Consider the following 24,551-nt stretch of genomic DNA (forward strand, 5'->3'; position numbering starts at 1 on the left):
ACCTTCAGACCTAACAGTCTCTCCAACACCAATTCCTGGCAAATATAAATTCCCTTCAGTTCAGGTCCTTCAGCCACTGTTACCTCAGGGAGATTGCTTGTGTGTTCCCCAGTGAACACAGATCTGAAGTACCAATTCAATTCTTCTGCCATTTCTTTGTTCCCCGTAATATATTCCCCTGTTTCTGTCTTCAAGGGCCCAATTTTAGTCTTAACCATTTTTTTGCCTTTCATATACCGAAAAAAGCTTTTACTATCCTCCTTTATACTTTTAGCCAGTTTACCTTCATACCTCATTTTTTCTCTGCGTATTTCCTTCTTCGTAATCCTCTGTTGTTCTTTAAAAGCTTCCCAGTCCTCTGCTTTCCCACTGATCTTTGCTATGTTATACTCTTGCTCTTTTGACTTTATACGTTTCTTAACTTCCCTCGTCAGCCACAGTCACCCCTGCTTCCTCATAGGATCTTTCTTCCTTTTTGGAATGAACTGATCCTGCATCTTCTGCATTATACACAGAAATATCTGCCATTGTTCCTCCACTGCCATCCCTGCCAAGGTATTGCACCATTGAACTTTGGCCAGCTCCTCCCTCATAGCTGCATAGTTCCCTTTATTCAACAGAAATATTGTCATTTCCATCACACACACCCCCCCTCACACACGCACTCACTCACACACACACACACACCCTCACACACACACTAACTCGCTCACACACACCGCCCCTCACACACACACACGCACTCACCCACTCACACTCACTCTCACTCACACATACACACACACACACACACACACACACACACGCGCGCGCTCTCACACACACACACCCACACAAACACACTCTCTCACACACACCCTCTCACACCCCCCCCACTCAGTCACTAATTCACTCACACACACTCTCACACTGTCACACATACACACACACACACACACTCTCTCACACAGACACACGCTCTCACACACACACACCAACACACACTCACTCACACACACACACTCTCTCACACTGTCACACATACCCACACAAACACTCTCTCACACACACACCCACACACACTCACACACACACACTCTCACACTGTCACACATACTCACACACACACTCTCACACGCACACACACTCTCACACACACACTCTCTCACACACTCACACTCTCACACTGTCACACACACACACACACTCTCACACAAACACACTCTCACACACACACACCAACAAACACACACTCTCTCACACACCCACACACACACTCTCACACTGTCACACGTACACACTCACATACACACACACACACACTATCACACAGACACACACACTCACACACACACACATAGACACACACCCACACTCTCTCTCTCACACCCACACTCACTCTCTCACACCACTCTCTCTCTCTCACACACACACACACACCCCCCGTCACACACAGACACACACACATCAGTACGTTAACAGAGCCCAGGACGTTTTACAGGACAATCAGCTTTTGAACTCTCCCCACTGATCCCATCCAGTTGGCCTTACTTGTGAATCAGATTCCGATGTATAATCTTGTAAAGTGCTGGGACTGGGTGCAGGTTTGTGACCTCTCCCATCCCTGTTAGTTTTGAAATTTCCATTAGCTCTGATGGAAAGCACAGTGACCTTTATTTAAATGGACTGGTTCACTGAAAAATTCCAGGACGTTCCAGCGAAGCAGCTTCCAGTAGCCCTGGAGCAATGGCCTCAGCCTGACCTTCTCCATCCTGATCACTGTAACCTCCTCCAGTCCCAGTATCAGTCCCTAGCTCATAGAATCCCAAGAGTGTGGAAACAGACCATTCAGCCCAACTGGTCCACACTGACATTCTGAAGAGAAGCCAACCCAGCACCATGCCCGACCCCATATTTCCCACGGCCAACCCACCCTAACCTGCACATCCCTGAACACGGTGTACAATGTCCCATGGGTAACCCACCCTAACCTGCACATCCCTGAACACGGTGTACAATGTCCCATGGCTAACCCACCCTAACCTGCACATCCCTGAACACGGTGTACAATGTCCCATGGGTAACCCACCCTAACCTGCACATCACTGAACATGGTGTACAATGTCCCATGGGTAACCCACCCTAACCTGCACATCCCTGAACACGGTGTACAATGTCCCATGGGTAACCCACCCTAACCTGCACATCCCTGAACACGGTGTACAATGTCCCATGGGTAACCCACCCTAACCTGCACATCCCTGAACACGGTGTACAATGTCCCATGGCTAACCCACCCTAACCTGCACATCCCTGAACACGGTGTACAATGTCCCATGGGTAACCCACCCTAACCTGCACATCCCTGAACAGGGTGTACAATGTCCCATGGGTAACCCACCCTAACCTGCACATCCCTGAACACGGTGTACAATGTCCCATGGGTAACCCACCCTAACCTGCACATCCCTGAACACGGTGTACAATGTCCCATGGGTAACCCACCCTAACCTGCACATCCCTGAACAGGGTGTACAATGTCCCATGGGTAACCCACCCTAACCTGCACATCCCTGAACACGGTGTACAATGTCCCATGGCCAACCCACCCTAACCTGCACATCCCTGAACAGGGTGTACAATGTCCCATGGGTAACCCACCCTAACCTGCACATCCCTGAACACGGTGTACAATGTCCCATGGGTAACCCACCCTAACCTGCACATCCCTGAACACGGTGTGCAATGTCCCATGGCCAACCCACCCTAACCTGCACATCCCTGAACACGGTGTACAATGTCCCATGGGTAACCCACCCTAACCTGCACATCCCTGAACACGGTGTACAATGTCCCATGGGTAACCCACCCTAACCTGCACATCCCTGAACACGGTGTACAATGTCCCATGGGTAACCCACCCTAACCTGCACATCCCTGAACACGGTGTACAATGTCCCATGGGTAACCCACCCTAACCTGCACATCCCTGAACAGGGTGTACAATGTCCCATGGGTAACCCACCCTAACCTGCACATCCCTGAACAGGGTGTACAATGTCCCATGGGTAACCCACCCTAACCTGCACATCCCTGAACACGGTGTACAATGTCCCATGGGTAACCCACCCTAACCTGCACATCCCTGAACACGGTGTACAATGTCCCATGGGTAACCCACCCTAACCTGCACATCCCTGAACACGGTGTACAATGTCCCATGGGTAACCCACCCTAACCTGCACATCTTTGGACTGTTAGAGGAATGTGGAGCATCAAGAGGAATCCCATGCAGACACGGGGAGAATGTGCAAACTCCACACAGACAATCGGCCAAGGCTGGAGTCGAACCTGGTTCCATAGGCAGCAGTGCTAACCACTGAGTCACCGTGCTGTAACCTCCTCCAGTCCCTACACCCTTTCCTAACTGTGTAACCTCCTCCAGTCCCTACACCCTTTCCTAACTGTGTAACCTTCTCCAATCCCTACACCCTTTCCTAACTGTGTAACCTCCTCCAGTCCCTACACCCTTTCCTAACTGTGTAACCTTCTCCAGTCCCTACACCTTTTCCTAACTGTGTAACCTCCTCCAGTCCCTACACCCTTTCCTAACTGTGTAACCTTCTCCAGTCCCTACACCCTTTCCTAACTGTGTAACCTTCTCCAGTCCCTACACCCTTTCCTAACTGTGTACCCTCCTCCAGTCCCTACACCCTTTCCTAACTGTGTAACCTTCTCCAGTCCCTACACCCTTTCCTAACTGTGTACCCTCCTCCAGTCCCTACACCCTTTCCTAACTGTGTAACCTTCTCCAATCCCTACACCCTTTCCTAACTGTGTAACCTCCTCCAGTCCCTACATCCTTTCCTAACTGTGTAATCTCCTCCAGTCCCTACACCCTTTCCTAACTGTGTCACCTCCTCCAGTCCCTACACCCTTTCCTAACTGTGTCACCTCCTCCAGTCCCTACACCCTTTCCTAACTGTGTAACCTTCTCCAGTCCCTACACCCTTTCCTAACTGTGTACCCTCCTCCAGTCCCTACACCCTTTCCTAACTGTGTACCCTCCTCCAGTCCCTACACCCTTTCCTAACTGTGTACCCTCCTCCAGTCCCTACACCCTTTCCTAACTGTGTCACCTCCTCCAGTCCCTACACCCTTTCCTAACTGTGTACCCTCCTCCAGTCCCTGTACCCTTCCCTAACTGTGTACCCTCCTCCAGTCCCTACACCCTTTCCTAACTGTGTACCCTCCTCCAGTCCCGACACCCTTTCCTAACTGTGTAACCTCCTCCAGTCCCTACACCCTTTCCTAACTGTGTACCCTCCTCCAGTCCCTACACCCTTTCCTAACTGTGTACCCTCCTCCAGTCCCTACACCCTTTCTTAACTGTGTACCCTCCTCCAGTCCCTACACCCTTTCCTAACTGTGTAACCTCCTCCAGTCCCTACATCCTTTCCTAACTGTGTACCCTCCTCCAGTCCCTACACCCTTTCCTAACTGTGTACCCTCCTCCAGTCCCTACACCCTTTCCTAACTGTGTCACCTCCTCCAATCCCTACACCCTTTCCTAACTGTGTAACCTCCTCCAATCCCTACACCCTTTCCTAACTGTGTAACCTCCTCCAGTCCCTACACCCTTTCCTAACTGTGTCACCTCCTCCAGTCCCTACACCCTTTCCTAACTGTGTACCCTCCTCCAGTCCCTACACCCTTTCCTAACTGTGTATCCTCCTCCAGTCCCTACACCCTTTCCTAACTGTGTACCCTCCTCCAGTCCCTACACCCTTTCCTAACTGTGTAATCTCCTCCAATCCCTACACCCTTTCCTAACTGTGTACCCTCCTCCAGTCCCTACACCCTTTCCTAACTGTGTAATCTCCTCCAGTCCCTACACCCTTTCCTAACTGTGTAATCTCCTCCAGTCCCTACACCCTTTCCTAACTGTGTACCCTCCTCCAGTCCCTGTACCCTTCCCTAACTGTGTACCCTCCTCCAGTCCCTACACCCTTTCCTAACTGTGTACCCTCCTCCAGTCCCTACACCCTTTCCTAACTGTGTACCCTCCTCCAGTCCCTACACCCTTTCCTAACTGTGTACCCTCCTCCAGTCCCTGTACCCTTCCCTAACTGTGTAACCTCCTCCAGTCCCTACACCCTTTCCTAACTGTGTACCCTCCTCCAGTCCCTACACCCTTTCCTAACTGTGTAATCTCCTCCAGTCCCTACACCCTTTCCTAACTGTGTAATCTCCTCCAGTCCCTACACCCTTTCCTAACTGTGTCACCTCCTCCAGTCCCTACACCCTTTCCTAACTGTGTACCCTCCTCCAGTCCCTACACCCTTTCCTAACTGTGTCACCTCCTCCAGTCCCTACACCCTTTCCTAACTGTGTAACCTTCTCCAGTCCCTACACCCTTTCCTAACTGTGTAATCTCCTCCAGTCCCTACACCCTTTCCTAACTGTGTACCCTCCTCCAGTCCCTACACCCTTTCCTAACTGTGTAACCTTCTCCAGTCCCTACACCCTTTCCTAACTGTGTACCCTTCTCCAGTCCCTACACCCTTTCCTAACTGTGTACCCTCCTCCAGTCCCTACACCCTTTCCTAACTGTGTAACCTCCTCCAGTCCCTACACCCTTTCCTAACTGTGTACCCTCCTCCAGTCCCTACACCCTTTCCTAACTGTGTAACCTTCTCCAGTCCCTACACCCTTTCCTAACTGTGTACCCTCCTCCAGTCCCTACACCCTTTCCTAACTGTGTAACCTCCTCCAGTCCCTGTACCCTTTCCTAACTGTGTACCCTCCTCCAGTCCCTACACCCTTTCCTAACTGTGTCACCTCCTCCAATCCCTACACCCTTTCCTAACTGTGTAATCTCCTCCAGTCCCTACACCCTTTCCTAACTGTGTAACCTCCTCCAGTCCCTACACCCTTTCCTAACTGTGTATCCTCCTCCAATCCCTACACCCTTTCCTAACTGTGTAATCTCCTCCAGTCCCTACACCCTTTCCTAACTGTGTAACCTCCACCAGTCCCTACACCCTTTCCTAACTGTGTATCCTCCTCCAGTCCCTACACCCTTTCCTAACTGTGTAACCTTCTCCAGTCCCTACACCCTTTCCTAACTGTGTAACCTCCTCCAGTCCCTGTACCCTTCCCTAACTGTGTACCCTCCTCCAGTCCCTACACCCTTCCCTAACTGTGTACCCTCCTCCAGTCCCTACACCCTTTCCTAACTGTGTAACCTCCTCCAGTCCCTACACCCTTTCCTAACTGTTTACCCTCCTCCAGTCCCTACAACCTTTCCTAACTGTGTAATCTCCTCCAGTCCCTACACCCTTTCCTAACTGTGTAACCTTCTCCAGTCCCTACACCCTTTCCTAACTGTGTCACCTCCTCCAGTCCCTACACCCTTTCCTAACTGTGTAACCTCCTCCAGTCCCTACAACCTTTCCTAACTGTGTAATCTCCTCCAGTCCCTGCACCCTTTCCTAACTGTGTAACCTTCTCCAGTCCCTACACCCTTTCCTAACTGTGTACCCTTCTCCAGTCCCTACACCCTTTCCTAACTGTGTACCCTCCTCCAGTCCCTACACCCTTTCCTAACTGTGTAACCTCCTCCAGTCCCTACACCCTTCCCTAACTGTGTACCCTCCTCCAGTCCCTACACCCTTTCCTAACTGTGTACCCTCCTCCAGTCCCTGTACCCTTCCCTAACTGTGTACCCTCCTCCAGTCCCTACACCCTTTCCTAACTGTGTCACCTTCTCCAGTCCCTACACCCTTTCCTAACTGTGTAATCTCCTCCAGTCCCTACACCCTTTCCTAACTGTGTCACCTCCTCCAGTCCCTACACCCTTTCCTAACTGTGTAATCTCCTCCAGTCCCTACACCCTTTCCTAACTGTGTACCCTCCTCCAGTCCCTACACCCTTTCCTAACTGTGTAACCTCCTCCAGTCCCTACACCCTTTCCTAACTGTGTAATCTCCTCCAGTCCCTACACCCTTTCCTAACTGTGTCACCTCCTCCAGTCCCTACACCCTTTCCTAACTGTGTAACCTCCTCCAGTCCCTACACCCTTTCCTAACTGTGTAACCTCCTCCAGCCCCTGTACCCTTCCCTAACTGTGTAATCTCCTCCAGTCCCTACACCCTTTCCTAACTGTGTAATCTCCTCCAGTCCCTACACCCTTTCCTAACTGTGTAATCTCCTCCAGTCCCTACACCCTTTCCGAACTGTGTAACCTCCTCCAGTCCCTACACCCTTTCCTAACTGTGTAATCTCCTCCAGTCCCTACACCCTTTCCTAACTGTGTCACCTCCTCCAGTCCCTACACCCTTTCCTAACTGTGTAACCTCCTCCAGTCCCTACACCCTTTCCTAACTGTGTAACCTCCTCCAGCCCCTGTACCCTTTCCTAACTGTGTAATCTCCTCCAGTCCCTACACCCTTTCCTAACTGTGTAACCTCCTCCAGTCCCTACACCCTTTCCTAACTGTGTAACCTCCTCCAGTCCCTACACCCTTTCCTAACTGTGTACCCTCCTCCAGTCCCTACACCCTTTCCTAACTGTGTAACCTCCTCCAGTCCCTACACCCTTTCCTAACTGTGTACCCTCCTCCAGTCCCTACACCCTTTCCTAACTGTGTAATCTCCTCCAGTCCCTACACCGTTTCCTAACTGTGTACCCTCCTCCAGTCCCTACACCCTTTCCTAACTGTGTACCCTCCTCCAGTCCCTGTACCCTTCCCTAACTGTGTAACCTCCTCCAGTCCCTACACCCTTTCCTAACTGTGTACCCTCCTCCAGTCCCTACACCCTTTCCTAACTGTGTAATCTCCTCCAGTCCCTACACCCTTTCCTAACTGTGTACCCTCCTCCAGTCCCTACACCCTTTCCTAACTGTGTACCCTCCTCCAGTCCCTACACCCTTTCCTAACTGTGTAACCTCCTCCAGTCCCTACACCCTTTCCTAACTGTGTAATCTCCTCCAATCCCTACACCCTTTCCTAACTGTGTCACCTCCTCCAGTCCCTACACCCTTTCCTAACTGTGTAACCTTCTCCAGTCCCTACACCCTTTCCTAACTGTGTACCCTCCTCCAGTCCCTACACCCTTTCCTAACTGTGTAACCTCCTCCAGTCCCTACACCCTTTCCTAACTGTGTAATCTCCTCCAATCCCTACACCCTTTCCTAACTGTGTCACCTCCTCCAGTCCCTACACCCTTTCCTAACTGTGTCACCTCCTCCAGTCCCTACACCCTTTCCTAACTGTGTAATCTCCTCCAGTCCCTACACCCTTTCCTAACTGTGTAATCTCCTCCAGTCCCTACACCCTTTCCTAACTGTGTACCCTCCTCCAATCCCTACACCCTTCCCTAACTGTGTAACCTCCTCCAGTCCCTGTACCCTTCCCTAACTGTGTAACCTCCTCCAGTCCCTACACCCTTTCCTAACTGTGTAACCTTCTCCAGTCCCTACACCCTTTCCTAACTGTGTCACCTCCTCCAGTCCCTACACCCTTTCCTAACTGTGTAACCTCCTCCAGTCCCTACACCCTTTCCTAACTGTGTCACCTCCTCCAGTCCCTACACCCTTTCCTAACTGTGTAACCTCCTCCAGTCCCTACACCCTTTCCTAACTGTGTCACCTCCTCCAGTCCCTACACCCTTTCCTAACTGTGTAACCTTCTCCAGTCCCTGTACCCTTTCCTAACTGTGTACCCTCCTCCAGTCCCTACACCCTTTCCTAACTGTGTACCCTCCTCCAGTCCCTACACCCTTTCCTAACTGTGTAACCTCCTCCAGTCCCTACACCCTTTCCTAACTGTGTAACCTCCTCCAGTCCCTACACCCTTTCCTAACTGTGTCACCTCCTCCAGTCCCTACACCCTTTCCTAACTGTGTCACCTCCTCCAGTCCCTACACCCTTTCCTAACTGTGTCACCTCCTCCAGTCCCTACACCCTTTCCTAACTGTGTCACCTCCTCCAGTCCCTACACCCTTTCCTAACTGTGTACCCTCCTCCAGTCCCTACACCCTTTCCTAACTGTGTAACCTCCTCCAGTCCCTACACCCTTTCCTAACTGTGTACCCTCCTCCAGTCCCTACACCCTTTCCTAACTGTGTAACCTCCTCCAGTCCCTACACCCTTTCCTAACTGTGTAACCTTCTCCAGTCCCTACACCTTTTCCTAACTGTGTACCCTCCTCCAGTCCCTACACCCTTTCCTAACTGTGTAATCTCCTCCAGTCCCTACACCCTTTCCTAACTGTGTAACCTTCTCCAATCCCTACACCCTTTCCTAACTGTGTCACCTCCTCCAGTCCCTACACCCTTTCCTAACTGTGTAACCTCCTCCAGTCCCTACACCCTTTCCTAACTGTGTACCCTCCTCCAGTCCCTACACCCTTTCCTAACTGTGTAATCTCCTCCAGTCCCTACACCCTTTCCTAACTGTGTCACCTCCTCCAGTCCCTACACCCTTTCCTAACTGTGTAACCTTCTCCAGTCCCTACACCCTTTCCTAACTGTGTAACCTTCTCCAGTCCCTGTACCCTTTCCTAACTGTGTACCCTCCTCCAGTCCCTACACCCTTTCCTAACTGTGTACCCTCCTCCAGTCCCTACACCCTTTCCTAACTGTGTAACCTCCTCCAGTCCCTACACCCTTTCCTAACTGTGTCACCTCCTCCAGTCCCTACACCCTTTCCTAACTGTGTCACCTCCTCCAGTCCCTACACCCTTTCCTAACTGTGTAACCTCCTCCAGTCCCTACACCCTTTCCTAACTGTGTACCCTCCTCCAGTCCCTACACCCTTTCCTAACTGTGTAACCTCCTCCAGTCCCTACACCCTTTCCTAACTGTGTAACCTCCTCCAGTCCCTGTACCCTTCCCTAACTGTGTACCCTCCTCCAGTCCCTACACCCTTTCCTAACTGTGTAATCTCCTCCAGTCCCTACACCCTTTCCTAACTGTGTAACCTTCTCCAATCCCTACACCCTTTCCTAACTGTGTCACCTCCTCCAGTCCCTACACCCTTTCCTAACTGTGTACCCTCCTCCAGTCCCTACACCCTTTCCTAACTGTGTACCCTCCTCCAGTCCCTACACCCTTTCCTAACTGTGTAACCTCCTCCAGTCCCTACACCCTTTCCTAACTGTGTCACCTCCTCCAGTCCCTACACCCTTTCCTAACTGTGTACCCTCCTCCAGTCCCTACACCCTTTCCTAACTGTGTCACCTCCTCCAGTCCCTACACCCTTTCCTAACTGTGTAACCTCCTCCAGTCCCTACACCCTTTCCTAACTGTGTAACCTCCTCCAGTCCCTACACCCTTTCCTAACTGTGTAACCTCCTCCAGTCCCTACACCCTTTCCTAACTGTGTACCCTCCTCCAGTCCCTACACCCTTTCCTAACTGTGTACCCTCCTCCAGTCCCTACACCCTTTCCTAACTGTGTAACCTCCTCCAGTCCCTACACCCTTTCCTAACTGTGTAACCTCCTCCAGTCCCTACAGCTCTCCCTATCTCTTTCACTTCCTCCAGCTGCTGTACACCTCCCTTTTTCTGTCAGCTCCAGTCCCTCTACCCCCCCCCCCCTCCCCCAATAGGTTAACTCCTCCAGTCCCTACAGCCCTCCCTATTTCTGTAACCTCCTGCAGCCCGTACACACCCCTCCATCTCTGATAGCTCCTCCAGTCCCTGCAACCCTCGTGTTCTTTGTGTTCTGGATTCTTGCTCATCCCCCAGTTTTCACCGATGGTGGCTGTACCTTCCAGTCCCGGGGCCCTCGGTGTGGAATTTCCTCTCTGCCTCTCTTGTTCTATGCCCTCCATTATGCCATGCTAGAAAACTGACCTCTTTCACCAGGCATTTAGTCACCAGCCCTGATCCTTCCATCTCTGTCTCCTTATTCAATTATTCTCAGTAAAGAACCATCAAATATTTTATTACATTCAAGGTACAAGGTAAATACAAGTTGATTTTCTGTCCAAGTGCCCAAGTAACTTGGCTTCTTTCTGATTTGAAGAGTTTTCTGTGTGTTTTTCATAGAGTTTAGCTCCACAATATTCACCTGGGACATGATATCAGTCAGGGACTAGACCACAAACCATGTCATAATCAGTTCTAAGTTGATGGAAGATGACCATCAATAACAGAGGCACCGAGACCAATGGTAGCTCCCACTCTGAGCTGTGGTTCTGGATTTGGATATACAGTGGGTCTATGTTGGAGTAATATCCATTTATTAAATTAGGTACCTCCTTCCAATTGGCAGCAGTACAGATTGCTCAGTAATGTTACGCTCGGCTAAGTAACTCCTTGATGATACTAACCCCTCACCCTTTCTTACAGTCCACAAGATATCATTGTGTTTATCATTGGAGGAGCGACCTATGAGGAGGCACAGACTGTCTACAATCTGAACCGTACCAGTCCAGGAGTCAGGATTGTGTTGGGTGGGACAACCATTCACAACACCAAGAGGTAAGGGCGAGTCAGGGGCCCTGGGAATGGACTTTGTAATCCTGGCCAGCTGATGAGAGCAGATTCCCACAGTATGACACACCTCAGGCATGGTCAGAGTGCCTTCTAGCCGAGCTTGTGCTGTTCTCAACAGCATTCTGATGAAAATAGTAAGGTTCGAGGACTGGAGGCGTCTCACATAGGAACTATAGATCTTATACCTGATCTTGTGTGTGTATCATGGGACAGTTAGTGAGAACCAGGCTGGGCTGGGCTGACTGCAATGCTGGGCTGCCAAAGGATGCGTTATTATACGTATAATTCAGTTTATTAGAGGTAAATGCAAAAGGATTTGATGCATTGACAATATTTGCGTGGTTGTGGTCTGCATTTTTGGATATTCCTGTGAAGGACAACTTGTTCATTTCCCAAAAGGGAATCCAGTGGAAGTAAATGCCTTTCAACCACAGTTTGTGTTGATGTGTGGTGCACACAGCAAGGTCTCCGTTACATCAGTGGCCTGTAATAGCTCATCTGCCTTTGTATATTGTATAGTTTGGGTTTTTAAACAATTTCAGTTCCACCATATGGTGCTCATGTACAACTGAGACATCTGCTACTTGGACTGTATGCAAGGCCCTTAAAGAGTCTGTGGACCAGACTTTCAAACACAAACGTTAGAGATGCAGAAGTCTGATTATAAAGTGCGACAGGTCAGAACTGACCTTGGGTCTAAGTCCCATTTCTTTGCAGTTTGATGTCATTCCTTCCTGACTTGATAGCACTTTCCTCAGTCTCAATATTCATTACTATTTAGAGACATAAACTGTACAATATTAGTGTCTGCAGAAATCAGCATGGTGAGGTATACATCCCTCCCCACTCGAGGTCTGAATACTAATGCCTACTCCAGCCCAAAGCCCAGTTACTACAGCTGGCAAGTATTCTGCTCTTAGTCAAACTTCCTTTGTGTTCACAGCCAGTGTAGGATTTATCACTGCTCCTGGAGACTGAAACATCTCTAGCGGACACTTTCCTTGCAATGGCATGCCCTCAGCACAATCCCCCTTCCTCATCCATTGAGTCGGTCTATTACAGCACCTGCCCTCCCTCTGTCCCCTGCCCCTTATGGTTAGTAACATGAAGCTTCTCAAACAGTGACAGGTGCTAGTCACTATTACCTCTCCCTACGCGAGCAGCTGCTCGGAGCACCCCCTCTTGAAGAAAGAACTGAAAAGTTTGATTGGAAACTAGTGTGCGAATTATTGCACTATTTCATATATGGCTGTGGGCTTTAATGACAAGTGTTAAGTTTTGTTTAGATTTTCATCTGCTCCATTTTAATGTGTCAGAGAGATACAATTGGAAAATGTTTTGGTTTCTTGATTCTGTCTCGTTGAGATTGAAGAACTGAAATCGGTATTTGGTAATAAAAGTCCCTGAGTCATTGTGAGCCAGTTGATTGGTGGTGTCAGAACCTTTCCCAGACCTTGCTCGTCAGTAACTTTATCGTATTCTCCTATGTTACACCCAGCTCAGCTGATAGTGCCTCTCAATAATTTAAAGCAGGTTGGTTTTCACCAAAGATGACTGATGACAATAGATGGAAATGTCACATTACTTCACTAATATTTGTTCTGGGTGTAGGGAGGGTGCAGGATGACTGAGTAGGGGCAATGACTGGAACAAGGCAGAGGCCAGGCCACTGGTTAAGGGGGAGTAAGTTAGGGGAGGGTGAGGAGAGGCAGCTGTGGAAGACAGGGAGCCAGCTCACTCAGGATGGAGAGATGTTGAGTATGATCGGTCTATTCCCTGAAGGTTAGTGGAATGAGTGATGATCTCATTTCTGAAATGGTTGTGCAGGCTGAGAACATGGGTGGCACAGTGGCTCAGTGGTTAGCACTGCTGCCTCACAGCACCAGGGACCCAGGTTTGATTCCACCCTCGGGTGACCATCAGTGGGGAGTTTGCACATTCTCCCCTGTGTCTGCTCAGGGTTCCTCCAGGTGCTACACTTTCATCCCAGAATCCAAAGACACACAGCTCAGGTGAATTGGCCAAGCTGAATTGCCCACAGTGTTAGGTGCATTAGTCAGGGGCAAATATAGGGTAGGGGAATGCATCATGGTGGGTTACTCTTCGGAGGGTAGGTGTGGACTTGTTGGGCCGAAGGGCCTGTTTCAATACTGTAGGGAATCTAATTGTGTTTCCCTTGACTGGAGACCAGAACTGCCCACAATGTTCCAGGTGTGGTCTCACCAGGGCCCTGTACAGCTGCAGAAGAACCTCTTTGCTTCTATACTCAATCCCTCTTGTTATGAAGGCCAGCATACTATTAGCCTTCTTCACGACCTGCTGTACCTGCATGCTTACCTTCATTGACTGGTGGACAAGAACATCCAGATCTCTTTGTACTGCCCCTTTACCTAACCTGACTCCATTGAGGTAGTAATCTGCCTTCCTGTTCTTGCCACCAAAGTGGATAACCATACATTTATCCACATTAAACTGCATCTGCCATGCATCTGACCACTCACCAAACCTGTCCAGGTCACCCTGCAATCTCCTAACATCCTCCTCACATTTCACCCTACCACCCAGCTTAGTATCATCAGCAAATTTGCTAATGTTATTACTAATACCATCTTCTATATCATTAACATATATTGTAAAAAGCTGCAGTCCCAGCACTGATCCCTGCGGTACCCCACTAGTCACCGCCTGCCATTCCGAAATGGAGCCGTTTATCATTACTCTTTGTTTCCTGTCAGCCAACCAACTTTCCATCCAAGTCAGTACTTTGCTCCCAATACCATGTGCCCTAATTTTGCTCACTAGCCTCCTATGTGGGACTTTATCAAAGGCTTTATCAGCGATGATCATCGAAAGATGGAATAGGCTCATTGGGTCAAGTGACCTATTTCTACTCCTTTATCTTATAGTCAGTGGACAGAGAGTTGGGGAAACAGATGAGAGGGGAATTGAACCTCTGATGGTCCATCATGTCTGTGCTAGCTCTTTGGAGAATCTGCACATTAGAACCAATACTCTACACATTTACTGTAACATTTGAAAATTGAGAAAATATTTCTCCATGTTGTTGTCCCTAACAACTATTCTGGATCCTATTTTCACTGGTATTTCTGGGTGGACATTCTGTATCCTTAATATGTTCCTAATTGCTCTCTCAATGTTATCGGGATGATCCATTTTCTTTTTAATCGCATGGTCTGGTTGGACCAAAGGGTCTGTTTCGGTGCTGTATGACACTGTATATGATGTTCCTCCACTTGCATTAAGAAAATCCTTCAGAATCAGAGTATCTGTATCAGATCTTTCTCCAGTCTTCCCTGTTTTGGTGTCTCTCTCACCCTGTCTTCAATTCCTATTCCTTTGACCAGTTGGCCTTTAGGATTGTCATTTCCTTCTGCGATTTTTCCCAGCCTGAGCCACAGTCCTTTAACTGGAACTGAGGTCCTCAGTTGTACTATGAACGTTGGGCAGTCCAAATATAAATGCTAGGAAGTAACTGCTCCAATGTGTCCACACAGGACATAATATTTCAGTGCCTCCAGTTGTTGTAGGCCTTGGGATCCAGGACTCTTGATGTGTTCCTGAGATTTGTGACTTGCAGTCTCTAGCCCCTGGAGTATCAGCTCCAATGTTCAGTAAGGCAGGACCTTTTCCATGGAGGTCAGTTTGCTTTCACACCAGCTGTTACTGATGGAGTACAATCTCATCTTGGAGTTACAAGGTGGTGGATGTGAATCCCACTTCTGCAGTCTCAGCAGGAAAATTCAGAGGGTCAGTGCTGAGGGAGTGGGCACTGTCGGAGGGTCAGTGCTGAGGGAGAGGGCACTGTCAGAGGGTCAGTGCTGAGGGAGTGCCGCACTGTCGGAGGGTCAGTGCTGAGGGAGTGCCGCACTGTCGGAGGGTCAGTGCTGAGGGAGTGCCGCACTGTCGGAGGGTCAGTGCTGAGGGAGTGCCGCACTGTCGGAAGGTCAGTGCTGAGGGAGTGCCGCACTGTCGGAGGGTCAGTGCTGAGGGAGTGTCGGAGGGTCAGTGCTGAGGGAGTGTCGGAGGGTCGGTGCTGAGGGAGTGCCGCACTGTCGGAGGGTCAGTGCTGAGGGAGTGTCGGAGGGTCAGTGCTGAGGGAGTGTCGGAGGGTCAGTGCTGAGGGAGTGCCGCACTGTCGGAGGGTCAGTGCTGAGGGAGTGCCGCACTGTCGGAGGGTCAGTGCTGAGGGAGTGCCGCACTGTCGGAGGGTCAGTGCTGAGGGAGTGCCGCACTGTCGGAGGGTCAGTGCTGAGGGAGTGCCGCACTGTCGGAGGGTCAGTGCTGAGGGAGTGCCGCACTGTCGGAGGGTCAGTGCTGAGGGAGTGCCGCACTGTCCGGGGGTTAGTATTGAGGGAGTGCAGCACTGTCGGAGGGTCAGTGCTGAGGGATTGGGCACTGTCGGAGGGTCACTGCTGAGGGAGTGCCGCACTGTCGGAGGGTCAATGCTGAGGGAGTGCCGCACTGTCGGAGGGTCAGTGCTGATGGAGTGGGCACTGTCGGAGGGTCAGTGCTGAGGGATTGGGCACTGTCGGAGGGTCACTGCTGAGGGAGTGCCGCACTGTCGGAGGGTCAATGCTGAGGGAGTGCCGCACTGTCGGAGGGTCAGTGCTGATGGAGTGGGCACTGTCGGAGGGTCAGTGCTGAGGGAGTGCCGCACTGTCCGGGGGTTAGTACTGAGGGAGCACCGTATTGTCGGGGGGTTAGTATTGAGGGAGTGCAGCACTGTTGGGGGGTTAGTATTGAGGGAGTGCAGCACTGTTGGGGGGTTAGTATTGAGGGAGTGCAGCACTGTCGGAGGGTCAGTGCTGAGGAAGCGCAGCACTGTCGGAGGGTCAGTGCTGAGGGAGTGGGCACTGTCGGTGGGTCAGTGCTGAGGGAGTGGGCACTGTCAGAGGGTCAGTGCTGAGGGAGTGCCGCACTGTCGGAGGGTCAGTGCTGAGGGAGTGCCGCACTGTCGGAGGGTCAGTGCTGAGGGAGTGCCGCACTGTCGGAGGGTCAGTGCTGAGGGAGTGCCGCACTGTCGGAGGGTCAGTGCTGAGGGAGTGCCGCACTGTCGGAGGGTCAGTGCTGAGGGAGTGCCGCACTGTCGGAGGGTCAGTGCTGAGGGAGTGCCGCACTGTCCGGGGGTTAGTACTGAGGGAGCACCGTATTGTCGGGGGGTTAGTATTGAGGGAGTGCAGCACTGTCGGAGGGTCAGTGCTGAGGGATTGGGCACTGTCGGAGGGTCACTGCTGAGGGAGTGCCGCACTGTCGGAGGGTCAATGCTGAGGGAGTGCCGCACTGTCGGAGGGTCAGTGCTGATGGAGTGGGCACTGTCGGAGGGTCAGTGTTGAGGGAGCGCCGCACTGTCGGAGTGTCAGTGCTGAGGGAGTGCCGCACGGTCGGAGGGTCAGTGCTGAGGGATTGGGCACTGTCGGAGGGTCAGTGCTGAGGGATTGGGCACTGTCGGAGGGTCAGTGCTGAGGGAGTGGGCACTGTCGGAGGGTCAGTGTTGAGGGAGCGCCGCACTGTCGGAGTGTCAGTGCTGAGGGAGTGGGCACTGTCGGAGGGTCAGTGCTGAGGGAGTGGGCACTGTCGGAGGGTCAGTGCTGAGGGAGTGCCGCACTGTCGGAGGGTCAGTGCTGAGGGATTGGGCACTGTCGGAGGGTCAGTGCTGAGGGAGTGCCGCACTGTCGGAGGGTCAATGCTGAGGGAGCGCCGCACTGTCGGAGTGTCAGTGCTGAGGGAGTGGGCACTGTCAGAGGGTCAGTGCTGAGGGAGTGGGCACTGTCCGAGGGTCAGTGCTGAGGGAGTGGGCCCTGTCGGAGGGTCAGTGCTGAGGGAGCGCCGCACTGTCCGGGGGTTAGTACTGAGGGAGCGCCGCACTGTTGGGGGGTTAGTACTGAGGGAGTGCAGCACTGTCGGAGGGTCAGTGCTGAGGGAACGTTGCACTGTCGGCAGGGTTAGTACTGAGGGAGCGCCGTACTGTCGGGGGGTTAGTACTGAGGGAGCACCGTACTGTCGGGGGGTCAGTGCTGAGGGAGTGCAGCACTGTCGGGGGGTCAGTGCTGAGGGAGTGCAGCACTGTTGGGGGGGTTAGTGCTGAGGGAACGTTGCACTGTCAGAGGGTCAATCATCAAGGAGCACTAACCTGTTGAAAGGTCAGTGCTGTGGGAGAACCGTACAGTTGGTGTTACTGTATTTATTTTTAACAAGACATTAAACTGAGAGTGTCCCTGGTGCCAAGTGTTGAATGATACCATCATAGTATTTTGAACAGGAACACAGTGCTTTCCCTGGTGTCCTTGTCCACTATTTATCTTTGAACCAACAGCAATGAAACAGAATATTTTGTCATTATTCCTATTAATGGGAGGTCACTCTGAGCATATTGGGTGCTGCGTTGAGTTGTAAAGTAATTTGGAAAGTCATGAATATGTGAAAGATGCTATTTAAATGCAAGTCTATCTTTTTCTTCCTTTTTGCTAGTTTTCTAGAAGAAGTTGCAGCCTCAGGAATTCCGAGCCATGTCTCGGGGAGACCACATGGAGTGAGCCGTTCATCAAGGCGATGAAGGACTTGGATATCCTTGGTTCTGCCTTTCCTAACTGTCATCTTTCTAAACGATCTGGACTGTGATTTGTGCTACTGACTGCTCCTGCTGTTGTAAATGTTTTGTTTCTCTTGGCTTCATTAAATACAAACCCAAATTCTAGCTCATGGTCTCCTATTTGGGAATGTTTTCATCAGAAACATGTTGCTTCATTATTGCTCGGGTCTGTCTGACAAATTGGTGCTTTCAACCCCTGCTCGTTCTGTTGTTTTTATATGATTGTGTGTGGACAGCTTTTATTTAATGGCATATTTTTATTCCAGAGTTCGTGATGATGTCTCCTCGATCCTAATGTGTAGTTCACAGAGCAAAAACAGAACACTCTGAATTCCTTCAGCGATTTCTGGTTTTCTCTCAGTACCTGCAGTTCTTTATTTCATTTAACTGTCTTTCGTGAAGACTTACCCCATGCTTGATGGGCAGTGGGACACCTGAGTCTGTATGATACCCATTTGTTTCTCACTCATATAAGATCTGGCCCTTACAGATGCAGGTAAAATCCCATCCCCATTATTACCCCGTCTTTTTTCTCATTTTACACAGTGCCATTGGAAGCGAGTCCAGATAGGATGGCAGTTTAAGGATATCAGGTGCTCTTTGACCCTGCCTTCAGCTGTCTTTTACATTCTCGGTGCTTTGGTGGGCAGTGTCAGCTGGATATTTCACACTGACAGGGCAGATCCTCCCCAGCACTTGTCACTTGGGGCGTGATCAGGTACAGGAACCTGCCTGATATCAAACCCTCAACACACCCACACACCCCCCACACACACACACACACACACACACTCTCCCTCTCTCTCTGTCTTTCCCCCACCCCCCACCCCCCCCCAATATAGGGGTCAGTGGGCAGTGACCAGGAGCAGGAACCCTGGCTGATTTCCCCCCTCTCTCTCTAATATAGGGGTCAGTGGGCAGTGACCAGGAGCAGGAACCCTGGCTGATATCCCCCCTCTCTCTAATATAGGGGTTAGTGGGCAGTGACCAGGAACAGGAACCTGGCTGATTTCCCCCCCCTCTCTCTCTAATATAGGGGTCAGTGGGCAGTGACCAGGAGCAGGAACCCTGGCTGATTTCCCCCCCCCCCCCCTCTCTAATATTGGGGTCAGTGGGCAGTGACCAGGAGCAGGAACCCTGGCTGATTTCCCCCCTCTCTCTAATATAGGGATCAGTGGACAGTGACCAGGAGCAGGAACCCTGGCTGATTTCCCCCCTCTCTCTCTAATATAGGGGTCAGTGGGCAGTGACCAGGAGCAGGAACCATGGCTGATTTCCCCCCTCTCTCTCTAATGTAGGGGTCAGTGGGCAGTGACCAGGAGCAGGAACCCTGGCTGATATCCCCCCCCTCTCTAATATAGGGGGTCAGTGGGCAGTGACCAGGAGCAGGAACCCTGGCTGATATCCCCCCCCCTCTCTAATATAGGGGTCAGTGGGCAGTGACCAGGAGCAGGAACCCTGGCTGATTTCCCCACCTCTCTAATATAGGAGTCAGTGGGCAGTGACCAGGAGCAGGATCCCTGGCTGATTTCCCCCCCTCTCTCTAATATAGGGTCAGTGGGCAGTGACCAGGAGCAGGATCCCTGGCTGATTTCCCCCCCTCTCTCTAATATAGGGTCAGTGGGCAGTGACCAGGAGCAGGAACCCTGGCTGATTTCCCCCCCACTCTAATATAGGGGTCAGTGGGCAGTGACCAGGAGCAGGAACCCTGGCTGATTTCCCCCCTCTCTAATATAGGAGTCAGTGGGCAGTGACCAGGAGCAGGAACCCTGGCTGATTTCCCCCCCCCTCTCTCTAATATAGGGGTCAGTGGGCAGTGACCAGGAGCAGGAACCTTGGCTGATTTCCCCCCACTCTCTCTAATATAGGGGTCAGTGGTCAGTGACCAGGAACAGGAACCCTGGCTGATTTCCCCCCCTCCCTCTCTAATGTAGGGGTCAGTGGGCAGTGACCAGGAGCAGGAACCCTGGCTGATTTCCCCCCTCTCTCTCTAATATAGGGGTCAGTGGGCAGTGACCAGGGGCAGGAACCATGGCTGATTTCCCCCCCTCCCTCTCTAATATAGGGGTCAGTGGGCAGTGACCAGGAGCAGGAACCCTGGCTGATTTCCCCCTCTTTCTCTAATATAGGGATCAGTGGGCAGTGACCAGGAGCAGGAACCATGGCTGATTTCCCCCCCTCCCTCTCTAATATAGGGGTCAGTGGGCAGTGACCAGGAGCAGGAACCCTGGCTGATTTCCCCCCCTCCCTCTCTAATATAGGGGTCAGTGGACAGTGACCAGGAGCAGGAACCCTGGCTGATTTCCCCCCCCTCCCTCTCTAATATAGGGGTCAGTGGGCAGTGACCAGGAGCAGGAACACTGGCTGATTTCCCCCCTTCTCCCTCTAATATAGGGGTCAGTGGGCAGTGACCAGGAGCAGGAACCCTGGCTGATTTCCCCCCCCCCCTCTCTAATATAGGGGTCAGTGGGCAGTGACCAGGAGCAGGAACCCTGGCTGATTTCCCCCCCTCCCTCTCTAATATAGGGGGTCAGTGGACAGTGACCAGGAGCAGGAACCCTGGCTGATTTCCCCCCCTCCCTCTCTAATATAGGGGTCAGTGGGCAGTGACCAGGAGCAGGAACCCTGGCTGATTTTCTCCCCCCCCCCCCCCCTCTCTCTAATATAGGGGGTCAGTGGGCAGTGACCAGGAGCAGGAACACTGGCTGATTTCCCCCCTTCTCCCTCTAATATAGGGGTCAGTGGGCAGTGACCAGGAGCAGGAACCCTGGCTGATTTCCCCCCCCCCCTCTCTAATATAGGGGTCAGTGGGCAGTGACCAGGAGCAGGAACCCTGGCTGATTTCCCCCCTCTCTAATATAGGGGTCAGTGGGCAGTGACCAGGAGCAGGAACCCTGGCTGATTTCCCCCCTCTCTCTAATATAGGGGGTCAGTGGACAGTGACCAGGAGCAGGAACCCTGGCTGATTTCCCCCCCCCCCTCTCTAATATAGGGGTCAGTGGGCAGTGACCAGGAGCAGGAACCCTGGCTGATTTCCCCCCCCCCTCTCTCTAATATAGGGGTCAGTGGGCAGTGACCAGGAGCAGGATCCCTGGCTGATTTCCCCCCCCCCTCTCTCTAATATAGGGGTCAGTGGGCAGTGACCAGGAGCAGGAACCATGGCTGATTTCCCCCCCCCTCTCTCTAATATAGGGGTCAGTGGGCAGTGACCAGGAGAAGGAACCATGGCTGATTTCCCCCCCCCCCCCCCTCTCGCTAATATAGGGGTCAGTGGGCAGTGACCAGGAGCAGGAACCCTGGCTGATTTCCCCCCGCCTCTCTCTAATATAGGGGTCAGTGGGCAGTGACCAGGAGCAGGAATCCTGGCTGATTTCCCCCCCCCCCCCCCCCCCCTCTCTAATGTAGGGGTCAGTGGCAGTGACCAGGAGCAGGAACCCTGTCTGATTTCCCCTCCTCTCTAATATAGGGGTCAGTGGGCAGTGACCAGGGGCAGGAACCATGGCTGATTTCCCCCCCTCCCTCTCTAATATAGGGGTCAGTGGGCAGTGACCAGGAGCAGGAACCCTGGCTGATTTCCCCCCCCCCTCTCTAATATAGAGGTCAGTGGGCAGTGACCAGGAGCAGGAACCATGGCTGATTTCCCCCCCTCCCTCTCTAATATAGGGGTCAGTGGGCAGTGACCAGGAGCAGGAACCCTGGCTGATTTCCCCCCCTCCCTCTCTAATATAGGGGGTCAGTGGACAGTGACCAGGAGCAGGAACCCTGGCTGATTTCCCCCCCTCCCTCTCTAATATAGGGGTCAGTGGGCAGTGACCAGGAGCAGGATCCCTGGCTGATTTCCCCCCCCCTCTCTCTAATATAGGGGTCAGTGGGCAGTGACCAGGAGCAGGAACCCTGGCTGATTTCCCCCCTCTCTAATATAGGGGTCAGTGGGCAGTGACCAGGAGCAGGAACCCTGGCTGATTTCCCCCCTCTCTCTAATATAGGGGGTCAGTGGACAGTGACCAGGAGCAGGAACCCTGGCTGATTTCCCCCCTCTCTCTAATATAGGGGTCAGTGGGCAGTGACCAGGAGCAGGAACCCTGGCTGATTTCCCCCCTCTCTCTAATATAGGGGGTCAGTGGACAGTGACCAGGAGCAGGAACCCTGGCTGATTTCCCCCCTCTCTCTAATATAGGGGGTCAGTGGACAGTGACCAGGAGCAGGAACCCTGGCTGATTTCCCCCCCCCCTCTCTAATATAGGGGTCAGTGGACAGTGACCAGGAGCAGGAACCCTGGCTGATTTCCCCCCCTCCCTCTCTAATATAGGGGTCAGTGGGCAGTGACCAGGAGCAGGATCCCTGGCTGATTTCCCCCCCCCTCTCTCTAATATAGGGGTCAGTGGGCAGTGACCAGGAGCAGGAACCCTGGCTGATTTCCCCCCTCTCTAATATAGGGGTCAGTGGGCAGTGACCAGGAGCAGGAACCCTGGCTGATTTCCCCCCTCTCTCTAATATAGGGGGTCAGTGGACAGTGACCAGGAGCAGGAACCCTGGCTGATTTCCCCCCTCTCTCTAATATAGGGGTCAGTGGGCAGTGACCAGGAGCAGGAACCCTGGCTGATTTCCCCCCTCTCTCTAATATAGGGGGTCAGTGGACAGTGACCAGGAGCAGGAACCCTGGCTGATTTCCCCCCTCTCTCTAATATAGGGGGTCAGTGGACAGTGACCAGGAGCAGGAACCCTGGCTGATTTCCCCCCCCCCTCTCTAATATAGGGGTCAGTGGGCAGTGACCAGGAGCAGGAACCCTGGCTGATTTCCCCCCCCTCTCTCTAATATAGGGGTCAGTGGGCAGTGACCAGGAGCAGGAACCCTGGCTGATTTCCCCCCTCTCTAATATAGGAGTCAGTGGGCAGTGACCAGGAGCAGGAACCCTGGCTGATTTCCCCCCCCCTCTCTCTAATATAGGGGTCAGTGGGCAGTGACCAGGAGCAGGAACCTTGGCTGATTTCCCCCCACTCTCTCTAATATAGGGGTCAGTGGTCAGTGACCAGGAACAGGAACCCTGGCTGATTTCCCCCCCTCCCTCTCTAATGTAGGGGTCAGTGGGCAGTGACCAGGAGCAGGAACCCTGGCTGATTTCCCCCCTCTCTCTCTAATATAGGGGTCAGTGGGCAGTGACCAGGGGCAGGAACCATGGCTGATTTCCCCCCCTCCCTCTCTAATATAGGGGTCAGTGGGCAGTGACCAGGAGCAGGAACCCTGGCTGATTTCCCCCTCTTTCTCTAATATAGGGGTCAGTGGGCAGTGACCAGGAGCAGGAACCATGGCTGATTTCCCCCCCTCCCTCTCTAATATAGGGGTCAGTGGGCAGTGACCAGGAGCAGGAACCCTGGCTGATTTCCCCCCCTCCCTCTCTAATATAGGGGTCAGTGGACAGTGACCAGGAGCAGGAACCCTGGCTGATTTCCCCCCCCTCCCTCTCTAATATAGGGGTCAGTGGGCAGTGACCAGGAGCAGGAACACTGGCTGATTTCCCCCCTTCTCCCTCTAATATAGGGGTCAGTGGGCAGTGACCAGGAGCAGGAACCCTGGCTGATTTCCCCCCCCCCCCCTCTCTAATATAGGGGTCAGTGGGCAGTGACCAGGAGCAGGAACCCTGGCTGATTTCCCCCCCTCCCTCTCTAATATAGGGGGTCAGTGGACAGTGACCAGGAGCAGGAACCCTGGCTGATTTCCCCCCCTCCCTCTCTAATATAGGGGTCAGTGGGCAGTGACCAGGAGCAGGAACCCTGGCTGATTTTCTCCCCCCCCCCCTCTCTCTAATATAGGGGTCAGTGGGCAGTGACCAGGAGCAGGAACACTGGCTGATTTCCCCCCTTCTCCCTCTAATATAGGGGTCAGTGGGCAGTGACCAGGAGCAGGAACCCTGGCTGATTTCCCCCCCCCCCCTCTCTAATATAGGGGTCAGTGGGCAGTGACCAGGAGCAGGAACCCTGGCTGATTTCCCCCCTCTCTAATATAGGGGTCAGTGGGCAGTGACCAGGAGCAGGAACCCTGGCTGATTTCCCCCCTCTCTCTAATATAGGGGGTCAGTGGACAGTGACCAGGAGCAGGAACCCTGGCTGATTTCCCCCCCCCCCCTCTCTAATATAGGGGTCAGTGGGCAGTGACCAGGAGCAGGAACCCTGGCTGATTTCCCCCCCCCCTCTCTCTAATATAGGGGTCAGTGGGCAGTGACCAGGAGCAGGATCCCTGGCTGATTTCCCCCCCCCTCTCTCTAATATAGGGGTCAGTGGGCAGTGACCAGGAGCAGGAACCATGGCTGATTTCCCCCCCCCTCTCTCTAATATAGGGGTCAGTGGGCAGTGACCAGGAGAAGGAACCATGGCTGATTTCCCCCCCCCCCCCCCCCTCTCGCTAATATAGGGGTCAGTGGGCAGTGACCAGGAGCAGGAACCCTGGCTGATTTCCCC

The 24,551-nt window shown here is 52.6% G+C and overlaps 1 protein-coding gene across 2 annotated transcripts in view; it reads left to right on the forward strand.

Annotated features, from left to right (window-relative positions):
* Nucleotides 1-18,238, forward strand: part of vps45 (vacuolar protein sorting 45 homolog) — a 149,025-nt gene extending 130,787 nt beyond the window's left edge. For both annotated transcript variants that reach the window (XM_072548854.1, XM_072548855.1), the window contains exons 14-15: nucleotides 11,339-11,470; nucleotides 17,975-18,238. In XM_072548854.1, coding sequence (XP_072404955.1) covers nucleotides 11,339-11,470; nucleotides 17,975-18,059 — 217 coding nt within the window. In that variant the 3' untranslated portion in view covers nucleotides 18,060-18,238. The remainder of the gene's footprint in view (nucleotides 1-11,338; nucleotides 11,471-17,974) is intronic.
* The last annotated feature ends 6,313 nt before the right edge of the window (nucleotides 18,239-24,551 follow it).

This window comes from Chiloscyllium punctatum, chromosome 28 (assembly GCF_047496795.1).
Source record: "Chiloscyllium punctatum isolate Juve2018m chromosome 28, sChiPun1.3, whole genome shotgun sequence".
Lineage (NCBI taxonomy): Eukaryota > Metazoa > Chordata > Chondrichthyes > Orectolobiformes > Hemiscylliidae > Chiloscyllium > Chiloscyllium punctatum.